Raw genomic sequence first — 15,331 nt, forward strand, 5'->3', positions numbered from 1 at the left:
CTTCGACCATCATCGGTTATTTTACTCCCTAAATAGCAAAACTCCTTTACTACTTTAAGTGTCTCATTTCCTAATCTAATTCCCTCAGCATCACCCGACTTAATTTGACTACATTCCATTATCCTCGTTTTGCTTTTGTTGATGTTCATCTTATATCCTCCTTTCAAGACACTGTCCATTCCGTTCAACTGCTCTTCCAAGTCCTTTGCTGTCTCTGACAGAATTACAATGTCATCGGCGAACCTCAAAGTTTTTACTTCTTCTCCATGAATTTTAATACCTACTCCGAATTTTTCTTTTGTTTCCTTTACTGCTTGCTCAATATACAGATTGAATAACATCGGGGAGAGGCTACAACCCTGTCTCACTCCTTTCCCAACCACTGCTTCCCTTTCATGCCCCTCGACTCTTATAACTGCCATCTGGTTTCTGTACAAATTGTAAATAGCCTTTCGCTCCCTGTATTTTACCCCTGCCACCTTCAGAATTTGAAAGAGAGTATTCCAGTCAACATTGTCAAAAGCTTTCTCTAAGTCTACAAATGCTAGAAATGTAGGTTTGCCTTTTCTTAATCTTTCTTCCAAGATAAGTCGTAAGGTCAGTATTGCCTCACGTGTTCCAACATTTCTACGGAATCCAAACTGATCTTCCCCGAGGTCAGCTTCTACCAGTTTTTCCAATCGTCTGTAAAGAATTTGTGTTAGTATTTTGCAGCTGTGACTTATTAAACTGATAGTTCGGTAACTTTCACATCTGTCAACACCTGCTTTCTTTGGGATTGGAATTATTATATTCTTCTTGAAGTCTGAGGGTATTTCGCCTGTCTCATACATCGTGCTCACCAGATGGTAGAGTTTTGTCATGACTGGCTCTCCCGAGGCCATCAGTGCCCGTTATTAAATTAATTAAATAAATTTGTGTCCTCTGCCCAATAAGAATCCTAAATCCACCTATCCACAATTAAAACACTCATACTATTACTTCAGTTTGTGCCAACAAAGCCAATAAAATTGCAGTCACTCATCCCTTTAGTATGCGGACCACCGAATTACACATATATTCCTTGGACTGCACAAAGAGGTTAACTATTTAATATGCACAGAACCAATCAGTGCGATGGGTCATTTTATTGCAAGCTAAGTGCCAGTTATCAGTGTCCTGTACAGGTACAGAACTTTCTACGCATCGTGGTAAACTATCAAGCCTGTGAAACCTACAACAGCATCCATAGATTTTCCATTGATCGCGACTTTATAACAACAATCAGAATCGAATGAATTGTAGAACAGCCACTGGTAGTCAGTATTAACCTTCAACGTACCAAAATCCTCCAAATACCTACTTAAACGTATTTATAAATTATTCCTCCGAATAGATCCAGTTGATCAGTTAAACTGCGGCCATCGGTACGGCAGCTCACCAGTTATTCTCTCCCGTAACTCCACTCTCTCTACAAAAATTGGTATTCAACTGTTTTGCTCAAGGTCCGCTACTCCACTGACCATTAACCTCATGTTCAAACCATCTAGAAGCCATTAAGTAAACAAAATTACAATGCTACCGTATCTTAAACAATTACATTATATTCTGCAGCTGTCGGCAATTGATTCTGTGGCCTACTACTGTTCACGTAATCTGTGCCGCAGACAGCTACTGCTGGTGATGAGCGAAACGCGCACCATCTTTGGCCGATCGCTTTGCTAATACTGGCGGCGAATATCGCAGCACAGATGCAACTTTTTCTTAAAGAAACAGATGTAAGAAAAACCTTATGCTAACATCCATTTTTAGTTCCCCAACCTACCTCTTTGGGCTAATCCGGTTCCTAATACAAAAGTTTAAGAGGACTTAACTCCGGTGACAATTAAAGCTTTACCATTACTTTTTGACCCGTCACATACTGTTGGCACAAATGTAACTACACTAACCAATGGCGACTTGATAACAAGCTACGGAGCAGAACCCTGGAGAAGGTAACTAAATTTGACATACAAATCGGTCTACAGCGAAACAGGGAGAGTCTAAACAACGCTTAAGGATGAGCAGGAGATAAACACAAAATGTGATCAATCCGTACGACTGACTAGCACAAGGAAACAGCACAGCGCGAGGCGAAGGCCAGGTCCAAAATTTCTGAAATCAGAATAATCGACTGGCGTGGCCTAAAGCCGTCGATAGGTAAACTTTTGGGCCAGTGGTTCTGACAATATAATGTCTCGCTTGCGCCGTCCATGGCAGCGTTCCGCACTACTGTGTCGCGAGACCCACACCAGTGCATTTGCTCCCATATGAACGACTGCTGGAGGGATACTAAACCCTTATTTGTTACTTAAGTTACATATAATCCACAAATTTTGTTGCATTTGCTGCTTCACTTCATTCAGTGCTAACGACAGGCTCCCAAAGTCAAATTATCTGCGATATGCCAGATGACAAATTTTTGTGCAACGTGCTTAAGCTGCAACTTCAGCAGTTTGAGCACGATCAACTGCAAACGAGTGAGAAACTATCCCAGCTGTCATTTCTATTATATCTCTACAATAATACATCTTGGATTGTATAGTTAGGCCAGCTGTAATTCCTGTTATACCTCTAAGGTATTACAACTTGCACCAAGTGGTGAGCGCATTTTATTTCGTGTGGCAAGTGAAACTCATGCAATGACGTCCCATTCCGTTCGAGAATCACACGAAGGAAATTTGGCATCCTTGGAGAATGTAAGATGAAAAGAAATTTTCGGAGTGACGAAGTTCACTGTAAAATGAAGGACGTTTATTGAACTTAGATGTGAAAATTAGTTGTCTATTTACTTAATTAACAATTAGGTCAGAGTTCTTGTTTTTCTACGTTCCTCTGATGAACTCTGCTGAGTGGAAGCGATCTCCAGAATTCCATTCGTTCTTCGAGTAGACCCTTCTTCGCTTCCAGCTTCTCGCCTATTTCCAGTTACTCCGGTTCAGTGTGTGAAGTGACTCTCGGCCAGTGTATCAGCTCGTCGTTCGGTGTTGGGTTTCTGCAAAATGCATAAGAAAACAGCAATACTTATTTTGCTCATTTGATGAACTGAAAGATTGAACTATAGCTCAGCTGTCCATGACGAGATATTGTAAATATAAAAGTTCTGAAACTAGTGAAAATATCATTCAAAACTTGAAACTGAAAGGAGACGAGAGCTCTATACGGCAGAGCAAGAATGAGTACCACAGAGTAAATATGTCTGAACAAATACAGCCAGTTGTTTTAAATACACATTTATTAATGTTCTTTTCATTTCGTCACCACCGTTTCGTGTTTCAGTGACGATAATCAGATGATTCGTATGTCTAATTTGTGTTGGTATTGCCAGATTTCTAGTTTAGGCATCATCAGATGTCATATGACATACTTCTGCATTTTGTAACGCATTCTGATGTGAATAGAGTCGAATAAATTTCAACAAATACCACTTAAAATTAAATCTGACGTAAGAGGCAGATTATCAGTGAAGTGATTCTTATTACATAGTACATACAAAATCACCTGCACAGATTACTGAAATAGTGTAGAATACTAAAATCTATTAAATCCTTCTTTAGAGGCGTATACCGTACCAATTCCTTGCTTCTTTCGTAGTGAAGGGATGAAATTGGCTCGTAAAAATGTCAGGCAGATGGCTATGAAAACTAGCTCTCAAAGACTTCCGAATATTTTTCGTCTGAAGCGTTGCCAGTGTCCAACATTTCATATTGAAACTATACACAAGACACCAAATGTGTTGAGTTTCCAGATGAATTTCGCCTTTGTTAAAATAAAGGCATCTTTAATGGATTTCTATCGAATAATATCTAGTTTTGTTCTTCCATTTATTAATTATGGATCTGAAATTCATGGCCGAACTTTTACGCAGACAAAATATTTCTTACAGTAATATTTTGTCCGTCCTGACATATTTCTGTTTCCTCTCTTGTAATAAATTATGAGTCCCAATACCCACAACATCACTCTTCCACTGTCTTAACGTAATGTCAACATCCCTCTAATAAATATATTGTAACTATCCACTCTTTCCCTTATTTTATTAAACATTAAACACTCGAAGTCTTATAAACACACACACACACACACTGACAAGAACAAAGAAAGAACAAAAAATAAATAGATGTCAGCTTACCGGCCGGAGTGTCCGTGCGGTTCTAGTCTGGAACCGCGCTACCGCTACGGTCGCAGGTTCGAATCCTGCCTCTGGCATGGATGTGTGTGATGTCCTTAGGTTAGTTAGGTTTAAGTAGTTTAAGGGGACTGATGACCTCAGATGTTAAGTCCCATATGCTAAGAGCCATTTGAACCATTTGATGATAGCTTGGCAATACTTCTGTACAGAAACAAGATGACAGACGCCAAGTGAATAAATAATTCATTCATTAAATGTCATCACACTTGTGTTAACAACCTCATGTAACAGGTAAGTAATCAGTGAACTGATTAACTTCATACAACACACGCAAAACAAAGTCTGAAAATCAAAAATGTCAATGTGAATATACTATGAAAATTCTTAAACGAAGTTGAAGTGTGCATCTTAACGTAGTATGACTTGAAAGAAAACAAGGGAACTGGAAGGACAGCTAAAAATTAACTATAGGTTGTAAGTGGGCTGCTTCTGTGTCGGCAGTGCTGTGTAGCGCTTTGCATTGGATCTCTGACTGTGCTTTCTTCGTAAGAGACTCTGTGGCTGGTTGGACTCGTTGTTGGAAGTTAATCGCCAGTACTGTTGCGCAGTTGGAAGTTAGTCGCAAGTAGAGATGGAAGTACTGTTGGGCAGTTGGAGGTGAACAGCCAGCAGTGATGGATGTTGGATGTGACAAGTTAGCATTGATGAAGAGTAGAGGGGGTCAGGGATTTTCTCTGGCTCGTGATGACTGGGTGTTGTGTGCTGTCCTTAGGTTAGTTAGGTTTAAATAGTTCTAAGTTCTAGGGGACTGATGACCATTGATGTTAAGTCCCATAAAAAAAATAAAAAAAAAGTAGAGGTCTGAAGTGTTAGCGTAGGCTAACGATCTGTACATGTTCGACTTGGAGATTGAATATTATTCATGAATATATACCTTTGTACTAGATGTCAATGAAGATTCGTATTCGTGTTTGAACTGGATGTCACATTATTAAGGTAAAAAATACATTATTTGGTTTGCAACAAAATCTTTCCTTTGCTAACCACATGCCTATTAGTAGTTAGTGGCCTTAGTAGTTACAATCTTTAGAATATCGTATTTATCATAACCAAGCGAATTATTAATTAATCATTTAACCACGCGTCGTATTGTTGGTGGATTTTCAGCCAGTTGGAAATCTACACTTCCATGTAACTTCTGCAAATACAACATGGAACAACTGGGTGAGGAAATATCAGCCAGAATAGATAACTAATGTGGTTTTAGAGAACCTAATATATTCTGTCAAAATGAAGCTTCGTTTGAAGGCGTCTCCTTCTCAGTGTCACGGATCATTTTATTGCTTCACTTGAACATTCTTCAACTTATTCGGAGGTCAGGTTCGAGAACTTACTAATCACAGATAAAATGAGCATACATCCATTATTTCTTGCATGTATGACGACATCAAAATGTAATACCACGTGCAGTTTAATGATACATTTGAAAGCATTTGCATTAAACCCTAGAGCTTTTACCTTGTGACCCTAAGACTTTACAAAGAAGAGAGCAGCGTCACACTACTCACAGACTTGCAATATGCTATTGCCGACGACACATGAAAGGCTGCACAAGTTTTATGTGTCCTACATACGGTGAGACCTGTAATATTACAGGAACTATCGACGCCTTCACGACGACATTTATGTGTATCGTAAGCAAAGGGATGTGTGGTTTAACTGAACAATGCATAGTCCTTATCTCTGAAGATAAGAATTACGTTCTTTTGTGTACCTACGTACTAATAAATCAACAAAACCCTCTGAAACCAGTCATTAACATTCACATTTATTGTAAAATATTTTTCAGACCTTGAGCTTCAAAAGGAAACGTAAGTTTTAGTTTCTGCTCACATAATACTTTATTGTCTTTTACAGTTTAACAGTCATGCAGCAATACAACACTCTTGTGAGTAACTAAATAAATGTGGAATTTCTCAGAATTATGAAACTTCTCAAAATTATGAAACTTCTCAAAATTATGACTTCTTAACAGTTTTCTTTCTTTAATAGTGAAATTCCTCACAAAAGTTGACAGTGATGATGAGAAACTCTCAGTTTTCTCCAGACGTTTTCGAGACGTTCCGATGAATGATGTACCTGTTATAAGGATCAGTGGGATGTAATCTTTAAGGATGAAGGACGACGAAGTGTGGCTCAAATGGTTCAAATGGCTCTGAGCACTATGGGACTTAACGTCTGAGGTCATCAGTCCCCTAGAACTTAGAACTACTTAAACCTAACTAACCTAAGGACATCACACACAACAATGCCTGAGGCAGGATTCGAACCTGCGACCGTAACGGTCGCGCGGTTCCAGCTGAAGCACCTAGAACCGCACGGCCACCACGGCCGGCCCAAGTGTGGAGCACAGTGGTGAGGACCTGTCAGAAGTCCTGGGTGTTAATGAGACAGCGTTAGCGAATTATCCAATTAATCGCTTTGGTTTTCCAACCGAATCACATTCTACTTGGTAGCAGGTAGGAGGGCGACGATCGCATCACACAGAGACGGAATACGCTGACGCATCCAACTCGGCAATCTCTCGAAGCCGCCGGCGAGGTCACGGCAGCTAATGCAGCAAGAGTGGCTCCGTGGAGGGTAGCTGGACCGGCTGGTGGCAGGCATTGCTCGTCCAGCGATGGCACCAACAGCTCTACGACGCTTTTTACCATCGCACACTCTATGACATCGAAGGTAATGTCCCAGTAAACTTCCAGCAGCGCTGCACAGGACAGTGACAGTGGTGCAGAGTTACATCATAACCTCTCCACCAGAGAAAGACTGTCGATGTCAGTGTCTATTCAAAGATGCAAGTTAGGGGGCGTCAGCAGCTAGCCTTCCTTCCTCGTAGGGCGACAGTGTGATAGTGCGCCAAGCACCATCAGTTTGACCACAGTGAGCCAGTGGTAGAAAGCTCCAGGTCTTCACATGAACGGAAGCGAGTTCAGTAGCTCACAATAGCTAAGTCTGGCAGTCCTGGCTGAATGCAGCCTCGAAGGGAGCAGTCATCTGATGCAAGGCAGCCAGCACGTCATAGAGACTGCCTCGAACTGCAACTGGGATGTAGAAGATATCGAGAACTTGAGTATTTACAGCCGTCTGTCGGAAGCAATGAGTGAGGACAATGCGGCCTGATTTTCCAGGTTTTTCAGCGGTCTTCACCACACCTCTGCGTCTCAGCTCTGGCTTTCAGCTCTTCAGCTTGGTGCTTTCTGCAATGCCTCTGGGCTGAAACATGTTCTTGTGTAATATTTACGTATCATTACGGCACCTTGCAGTGCTGCCAAAATGATTTTACGTTCCCATCACATTGAGGACACATTGCGGATCAGGCGATTCAGACATTTTGCTTGAAGGACGTGTGGCAGTGGCGTCGGTTGTGTGTCGCGATATTGATGCACCGGCTCTCCTGCCTGTTTGTCATTCTGGTTGCAACACTGAACTTAAACCTAATTTAATTTGAAACTTCCTGGAAGATTAAAACCGTGTGCCAGACCGAGACTCGAACTCGAGACCTTTGCCTTTCGCGGGAAAAGGCTCTACCACTCAGCTCCCCAAACACAGCTCCAATTCTGCCAGTGCCTCGTCTCCTACCTTCCAAACTTCACACAAGCTCTTCTGCGAACCTTGCAGGACTAGCACTCCTGGAAGAAAGGATATTGCGGAGACATGGCTTAGCCACAGCCTGGGGGATGTTTGCAGAATGAGATTTTCACTCTGCAGCGGAGTGTGCTCTGATATGGAACTTCCTGACAGATTAAAACTCATTCTTGAAACATCCCCCAGGCTGTGGCTAAGCCATGTCTCCGCAATATCCTTTCTTCCAGGAGTGCTAGTTCTGCAAGGTTCGCAGAAGAGCTTGTGTGAAGTCTGGAAGGTAGGAGACGAGGTACTGGCAGAATTGAAGCTGTGAGCACGGGTCCTGAGTCGTGCTTGGGTGGCTCAGTAGGTAGAGCACTTGTGCGCAAAAAGCAAAGGTCCCGAGTTCGAGTCTCGGTCCGGTATATAGTTTTTATCTGCCAGGAAGTTTCATATCAGCGCTCACTCCACTGCAGAGTGGAAATCTCACTCAGGTAACTTAATTTGGTTTGGCACTGATAGGGAAAAATCTTCAAAAAACTTCACATTTGCCTAGTACATCTTTCTGGACACAACACTATTATTCTTGCAGGAGCTGTTGATACGTCGAAACATGTCATCACTACCATCCAGCTGTAACCCCAAGGGCCTTTCAACAGTAGTATATACCGAGAAAGTCTACATTCACAGTCGTGTATGATCAGTTCTGCTATATGAGGACTTTGTTATTGCTTAGATTTCTAATGACAAGCTTCCAAGCAAAAACAAAATGAATGCTAGTTATTGTATGCTGCAACTCTTTCCAAGAAGTGTTACAACCCTGCTGTTGTGGAAAGATTACAAACTAAAGAGAGATGAGTAAACCGATAACTTTTGTGTGGAATATTCCGTCGGTACTTCCAAGAACATAGACACATTAAAAACTTAAATACACAATGCTGATGTTCCACAGCAAATACCATGTATTTCAGTTTTTAATTCGATATCATAAAATCAACAGATTCGTTCAGCACATAACTAGAAGTGAGCGCGAATCGTACCTGACATTAGGTATAAATTCTGTCAGTTCGTCTTGCAGAGTAGTTGCAAGACACACAAGAAAACTGTAGTTATATAACTGAAGAAGATAGCATTGACTTGAGGGATATTATTCGTGCTGTTGAGTTCTGATGTTCAAACCTGTATCTGTTGAAGCACTAGGTTTTATAGGCATGATAGTGCTACATGCCCGGTGTAACGGCAAATTAAATTCCACTGTTTTTTTTAATGGTTCAAGGAAATCGCTTATTTGTGCACACAGTATTCCTATTAGTGAACGTGGGAAACTTATTGTTTGCCATTTAACACCCTTAGACATGAAGCTACAGGTCAAAATTGTACGTTTCTTTTGAAGAACTCGTTTCAAACAGTTTATATATTCTTTAAATACTGTGCACTTAAATAATGTATATTTGAGGGAGCTAACAAAGAGATTAATAGCCTTAAAAAATGACCATCAATAAAGTATGAGGCCAAAAACATGAGTTCATGCCCACGATCCAATAGTCTTCCTTCAACAGAGTCGCACTTGTACTTAATAAAGAAATCGCTTTAGTTTCCATAAAAAAAATAGCTGATGGTCTTCTTTCTATTACTTTTTACCACAAATAAATGATGAATTCTACTGACAGCTGAAATATTGACCACTGAGTAAGGCATGCTGAGTGTATCGCTACAAAATATCTGAATATACAATATCACAATAACGTATTCAAATCGAAAATGAGTTATTTAGCGCAACACGAACTATGATATAAATGAAGCACTATGATTATCACAACCAAAAAATACCCAATGAGTTTCATTTATTCTGATATTATTTAAAAAGACATATTTGAAAAATAGTTTAACAGATTTTCACTTCTTTCAGAGGAATATTCGCAAAACATTTATATCGACGACTGTGCTATGGTTAATAAGCAAGCAATATTTAAATTTACGAACTAGTGAGTACCATAGAGAAGTACTGAAAACGTCGTGTCTGCTGATATTTTTCTAGTATAAAAGACGATACGTATTCTTGTGTGTAGCGTGGATGATATGTTCTTTCCTCAAACTGGCTTAGGAGCGTCCGTGTCCACATAGAGACGCCTCTAATACAATCGTTCGCAGCACGCTATGAAAATGACTAAGAAGCAGCGGAAGCATTGAGCGAGGAATGTAATTGCCAAGTCTTCTAATGCTAAACTTGAGTCAACGCTTTCTATACACTCCTTTCACCCTAAATAAGAAACCCCTGACTCTTATTTTTGCACATATGTGCCTACCACATAAAAGCCGTATGCCGGACAGAAACTTCTGCCAGCTCCCATTGTCCAAAATTTCGCACTGAAGCAGCGATCACCAGGTTGTAGATGACCCATCCTGTTACATTGTTGGCCATTAAAACTACATCAACAGGAAGAAACGCAAACAGTGAAAATATACTTGCTGTGTGTCTGCATCATGAAACGAACATGATAAAATTTTAATGGATTGGAGGGTGGTCAGTGTGCGAGATTTAGTACACAGCGGTCCGCCTCTGGCATGTACGATAGCTCTATGCCAGAGTTAAAGGGTCGTAGTGGCTACTGGTGGCGTGTTAGGCTAAATAAACTGCCCAGTCTAATTAATGTTAGCAACTGTCAAAAGTTTAAACAATTACCTTTTGCATAGCTAGAGGTGGCCAAAGGCCTTGCAGCAGTGGTAACACCGGTTCCCGTCAGATCACCGAAGTTAAGCGCTGTCGGGCTGGACTAGCTCTTGGATCAGTGACCATCCGGTCTGCCGAGCGCTGTTAGCAAGCGGGGTGCACTCAACCCTTGTGAAACAAACTGAGCAGCTACTTGATTGAGAAGTAACGGCTTCGGTCTCGTAAACTGACATACGGCCGGTAGTGCGGTGTGCTGATCACGTGCCCCTCCATATCCGCATCCAGTGACACCTGTGGGCTGAGGATGACACGGCGGCCGATCGGTCCGTTGGACCTTCCAAGGCCTATTCGGACGGGGTTTAGTTTTAGTTATAGCGAGACGTGCAGGAAGAGGGTCACTGGAGTTCTGGAAGGTACCACCGGCCGGGGTGGCCGAGCGGTTCTAGGCGCTACAGTCTGGAACCGCGCAACCGCTACGGTCGCAGGTTCGAATCCTGCCTCGGGCGTGGATGTGTGTGATGCCCTTAGGTTAGTTAGGTTTAAGTAGTTCTAAGTTCTAGGGGACTGATGACCTCAGAAGTTAAGTCCCATAGTGCTCAGAGCCATTTGAACTATTTTTTGGAAGGTACCAACAAGGATGTGGAGCTACGCCGTCTCCAGTGCTGTGGCCAGCCGCACTTGATTTCTCGTTTCAAGGTATGAACAGCCCGATCGATGTGGCTCCAAATATCGTAGATTGGGTTTAAATTCGGGTGGTCTGGTGGACAGGAGAGACCCACACAAGTACACTGCAAGCTGTCTGACTCAACGCACTGTCCTGCTCGTATATGTCATCGTCCTGAGGAAAAAACTAACTGCGTATAGGGGTGGACATCGTCCCTAAGAATACATGGATATTTGGGGTGATTCATTACGCCTTCCAAAGAGGAGATCACCCAGGGAATGCCATGAAAGCGTTCCACAGACCATAACGCGTGCCGTACACGACAACGGCCATCTGTCAGATGGAGCATGAAACGTGGATCATCTGAAAAGGCTACCTATCGTCACTCAGTGGACGTCCCGCTACGGTAGTGGCGTGCAGATTCCAGAGTTCATCGCTGGTGAACAGTCAGCACGGGTGCTTGAAACAGCCGCCTGCTGCGGAAGCCCATTCGCAGCAACATTCGCCGAATGGTCGTTTAGGAGACATGTTGGTGGTCAGTTGCTGAACAGTTGCACGTCTATTCACCCGTACACATCTCTAAGACCGTCGTTCACCCATGTCACTTGTGGCTCGTCATGCCTCCGCGCCTGTAATGGATAACGTCATTTTGCCATGCACGATTTATTTTTATCATAGCGGCACGCGAACAGTTCACAAACTTCGCCGTTTTGGAAATACTTCCATCCTTCGCCCGAAAGCAAATGATCATGCGCTTTTGGACGTGAGATGAATGGCTCCCTTCCAGGTTACGGAGACTGCACTGTTTTTCCGCGTCCCTCGAAACTCTCCACCGTTAGTGCTGGTACCTGCCGTCTGTGTGTTGTTATTCCATGCTGACGTCGAAAATAAGCAGTGATCACGTTAATGGGATTCTGCCGTGCATTTTCAGTGGATGAAAGATATGGAGTAAGTGCTAACCACTGGAGAAACGAACATTATTTCGAGACAGATGAAGACAGAACGGGCAACAAAAAGTCTTGCGTTATCTTATTCAAAAATAGCGTTATGGAGCTCTCGAATATAGGGCAAATACATCTGCCTTAACACATCAGACACGTAATGTCTTTCCAGGTTAATGACTTTGCGAACCAGGGATGAAGGTGGTGTGTAAAAAATGGCACTCCATCTGATCACAAGTGCCGGATCCGGATATAGTGATGACGAATGCAGTCTGCTGGCATTCATTCTGCACGGAACCTCCTCACATGCATATATGTCCATTTGGATGTTGTATAAGGAACGGATTTGAAAAGACGACGTGGCAGTAACCAAGTATCCAGTAATGTTATTGGGCATACCATTCTCTCTGCCGCCGCATTAGGGGAAACCAGTACAGTGGTTGCCGTGCTGACGTGACATCGTCGCGCTGTCAGTGTCGATGTTTGACTTGCTCCAAACAGGCCCATTTTCTGATTCACAGAACGTGACGTGGCTGTACGATCTTGCACGTTCGAGCGAACAATATGTCGCATAGGCGGTTGAGATTGTAACACCGAAACTTCAGGATGCATGGCACCTGCTACCTATATATAACTTTTTTTCTGAACTGCATGTCAATATTTGTAATTTAAATGCTTTCTTTTAATAAGTAAGGACGTTGCTTCACTGTATGTGTACATTTAGGTAGAAGTCTGTTGACGTTTCATTGTCTTTATCTGTGTTTTACTGTGAAACTTACAAGCTCTGGGAAAAAGCCAAAGGAGTTGTTATTTGCATCGACTAGCAACGATAACAGCAGTGCGTGTGCGTTGTAAAATCTCTGGGTAGGCAGTTGTTGCGCGGAGCGCGCGGAGAGAGCGGGGGAGACGGGTTCCAGCGCTTGTAGTGTGCGGAAGTGTGGTGTTAACGCTCTCGCAGTACAGAGTACCATTTTCGGCGTCATCATGTACGCGCACCAGACAGATGTCTAGATCAGGAGTACGGATAATGGACGGGCGGAAGAGGCTGTATTAATTACGATTGCCCCGTTCTTATAATTAGCTGTGGCTCCGCAATATGCTACCGTCTTCAACAACAGCAGCAGTTCCAGCGACACAGTTTCGTCGTCGGCTCCGAGTTTCGTCGTATGCAGAGCACTGAAGTAAGACCGTTCATTGGTAGAAAGTATTAACGGCTAAACCAGCAGCACAACTGAATGTGATTTGATTGATAAGATTTATTTAAATAACAATCAGTTAAACTCAGGGCGATTGTGTCCTCATTTCCCCAAGACATTGTTACCAAGCAGGATGCTTATTCCTTTTTTCCCTAATATGCTAACTTAGTGTCATAAGAAACAAATTGAATAGTTACAGCCAGTTTATTAATGAATAATGTCTCTTTTAAGAATTTTAGCCCCAGTCTACTTTCAATTAACTGTTGTGCAACAGAGGCTTCAGTATATGACTAAAGCAAAGCAATTTAATTTTTTAAGTTTGAGAAAAAAATCCAAATCTAAAGAAATGCACAAATTAAGGGTGCGAAAGTCTTATTTATTTTACATATAGATTGGAGCACATGGCTGTTTGGTTTGGTATGTATTCTAGTATTTAATTCTGTTCCAGTCAGTAAAAACGGCTCAGTTGTTCAGACAATATTATGAAATCCAATTTGCAAAATAAGTAACGGCAAAGTAAAAAGTGCTTGCCTTTTTTTCTAAATTTCTTTGATGATATTATGCTGAGGTCACTGAAAGTCATTGTTCATGTAACGAAGTTCAGTACTAACATACAGTTTAATTGCACATTTTCAAATCATTACTTGATTCCCTTTTTTCAAAATTTAATGCCAAACATAACATAAGAGTGACTTCTCAGTTTTCTTTATCATTACATACTCACTTAAAATTAGTGTAAAAAAAACGTGGCAACCTTTAGTTGCCACGTCAGTGTTTCATAACACATGTTTTTCTTTCCCATCACCTTGCACAGGATTTGGGATGTAAATTGCCTAGTGGTCTGGCGACCGTTAATTACTTCCTTTTCGTTCATTCGTGTAACTTTTGGATTCATGATCAGTGGTACCCCTTTCTGTCCAGTGTTGTTCGTGAGTGAATGCACAAAATAATTTCATTTGCCAAATTATAGCCCTGTTCGGTTTAATTACTTTTACTTTTAGTAGACTTTCCATCAGAAGGGTCGGTTGTACACTTTCCTCCTACTTATCGGTATCACTTCTTCCGGAAAGATAGCCTTATAAAATTAGAAAAATCCATTAGGCATAAAACCGATCCACGGTCATATTTTATATCGCAAGCAGGATAGGCCGATTAGTAAGAGGGAGGTTAGGAGGTTACAAGATTCTTAATGCCTTTCAATATTGTGGTATCGGTAGTTCCGATGTCACAGCGTAGGTGCACGCTCGTGGGTTGGCACTACGAGAGCGGACGAACTACGCCGACCACAGCGTCCTCTGACAGACGCTGTGGGGCTCAACGAGCGCCGCTCTATTTTCAGCCCAGTAGATCAAAAGCAGACGACCTAGCAAGTTAGCTTCTATTTGTAGTGGGCTAGCCATTATAGGCTTTGCCTTTGTAACTTCTAGCAACTGTTAGCTTTGATACATGAACGGCTTCGCACCTACGTGCTCATCTGTACCAAAAGTTAAGTAATGTGTTTGTATATGCTTATACACAAGTAAAGGTGCTTTATTTGCAATACCGAAGTGCTTTACCTCACCTGCTCCTACTCGCTCCTTTCATTCGGCCTATTTTGCAGATCTCAGGAGCAGACCCGCGCGACGTCTTCCAGGCGGGATACAAAAAATATGACCCACCTGAATCCGTCGATTCCATATTCGCATGATAGTTGTAGGATACAGTCCAAAGCGACAAGCAATAGAAACAATATCGCAGTCACCACAGCACACAATTCAGCCATTGTCGAATTCCATTACATTTCTCCTTCATATCGTATCACAAGCAAACAGAATGCAAATGTGTAAACGTAGGCTTCCGCGGCCGTTGTCACAGTCAATTAAATTCTTCTTCTGCGTTTGAGGCCGCATTGTCATCTGTAAAATTCCGACGTTTCGCCGACTGTTGCAAGGCGCCTTCCTCAGGGTGTATTGCTAACTGCAGTTAGCAATACACCCTGAGGAAGGCGCCTTGCAACAGTCGGCGAAACGTCGGAATTTTACAGATGACAATGCGGCCTCAAACGCAGAAGAATTTCATTGACAGAATACAAATTTCATTCCTGAATGA

At 42.1% G+C, this 15,331-nt stretch overlaps 1 protein-coding gene across 1 annotated transcript in view; it reads right to left on the minus strand.

Moving 5' to 3' along the window:
• Window positions 1–2,931: 2,931 nt before the first annotated feature.
• The window catches only part of LOC126174799 (juvenile hormone esterase-like), a 257,536-nt gene continuing 245,136 nt past the window's right edge, over window positions 2,932–15,331 (minus strand). The window contains exon 10 of the mRNA XM_049921171.1: window positions 2,932–3,013. Coding sequence (XP_049777128.1) covers window positions 2,947–3,013 — 67 coding nt within the window. The 3' untranslated portion in view covers window positions 2,932–2,946. The remainder of the gene's footprint in view (window positions 3,014–15,331) is intronic.

Source organism: Schistocerca cancellata, chromosome 3 (genome assembly GCF_023864275.1).
Source record: "Schistocerca cancellata isolate TAMUIC-IGC-003103 chromosome 3, iqSchCanc2.1, whole genome shotgun sequence".
Classification (NCBI taxonomy): domain Eukaryota; kingdom Metazoa; phylum Arthropoda; class Insecta; order Orthoptera; family Acrididae; genus Schistocerca; species Schistocerca cancellata.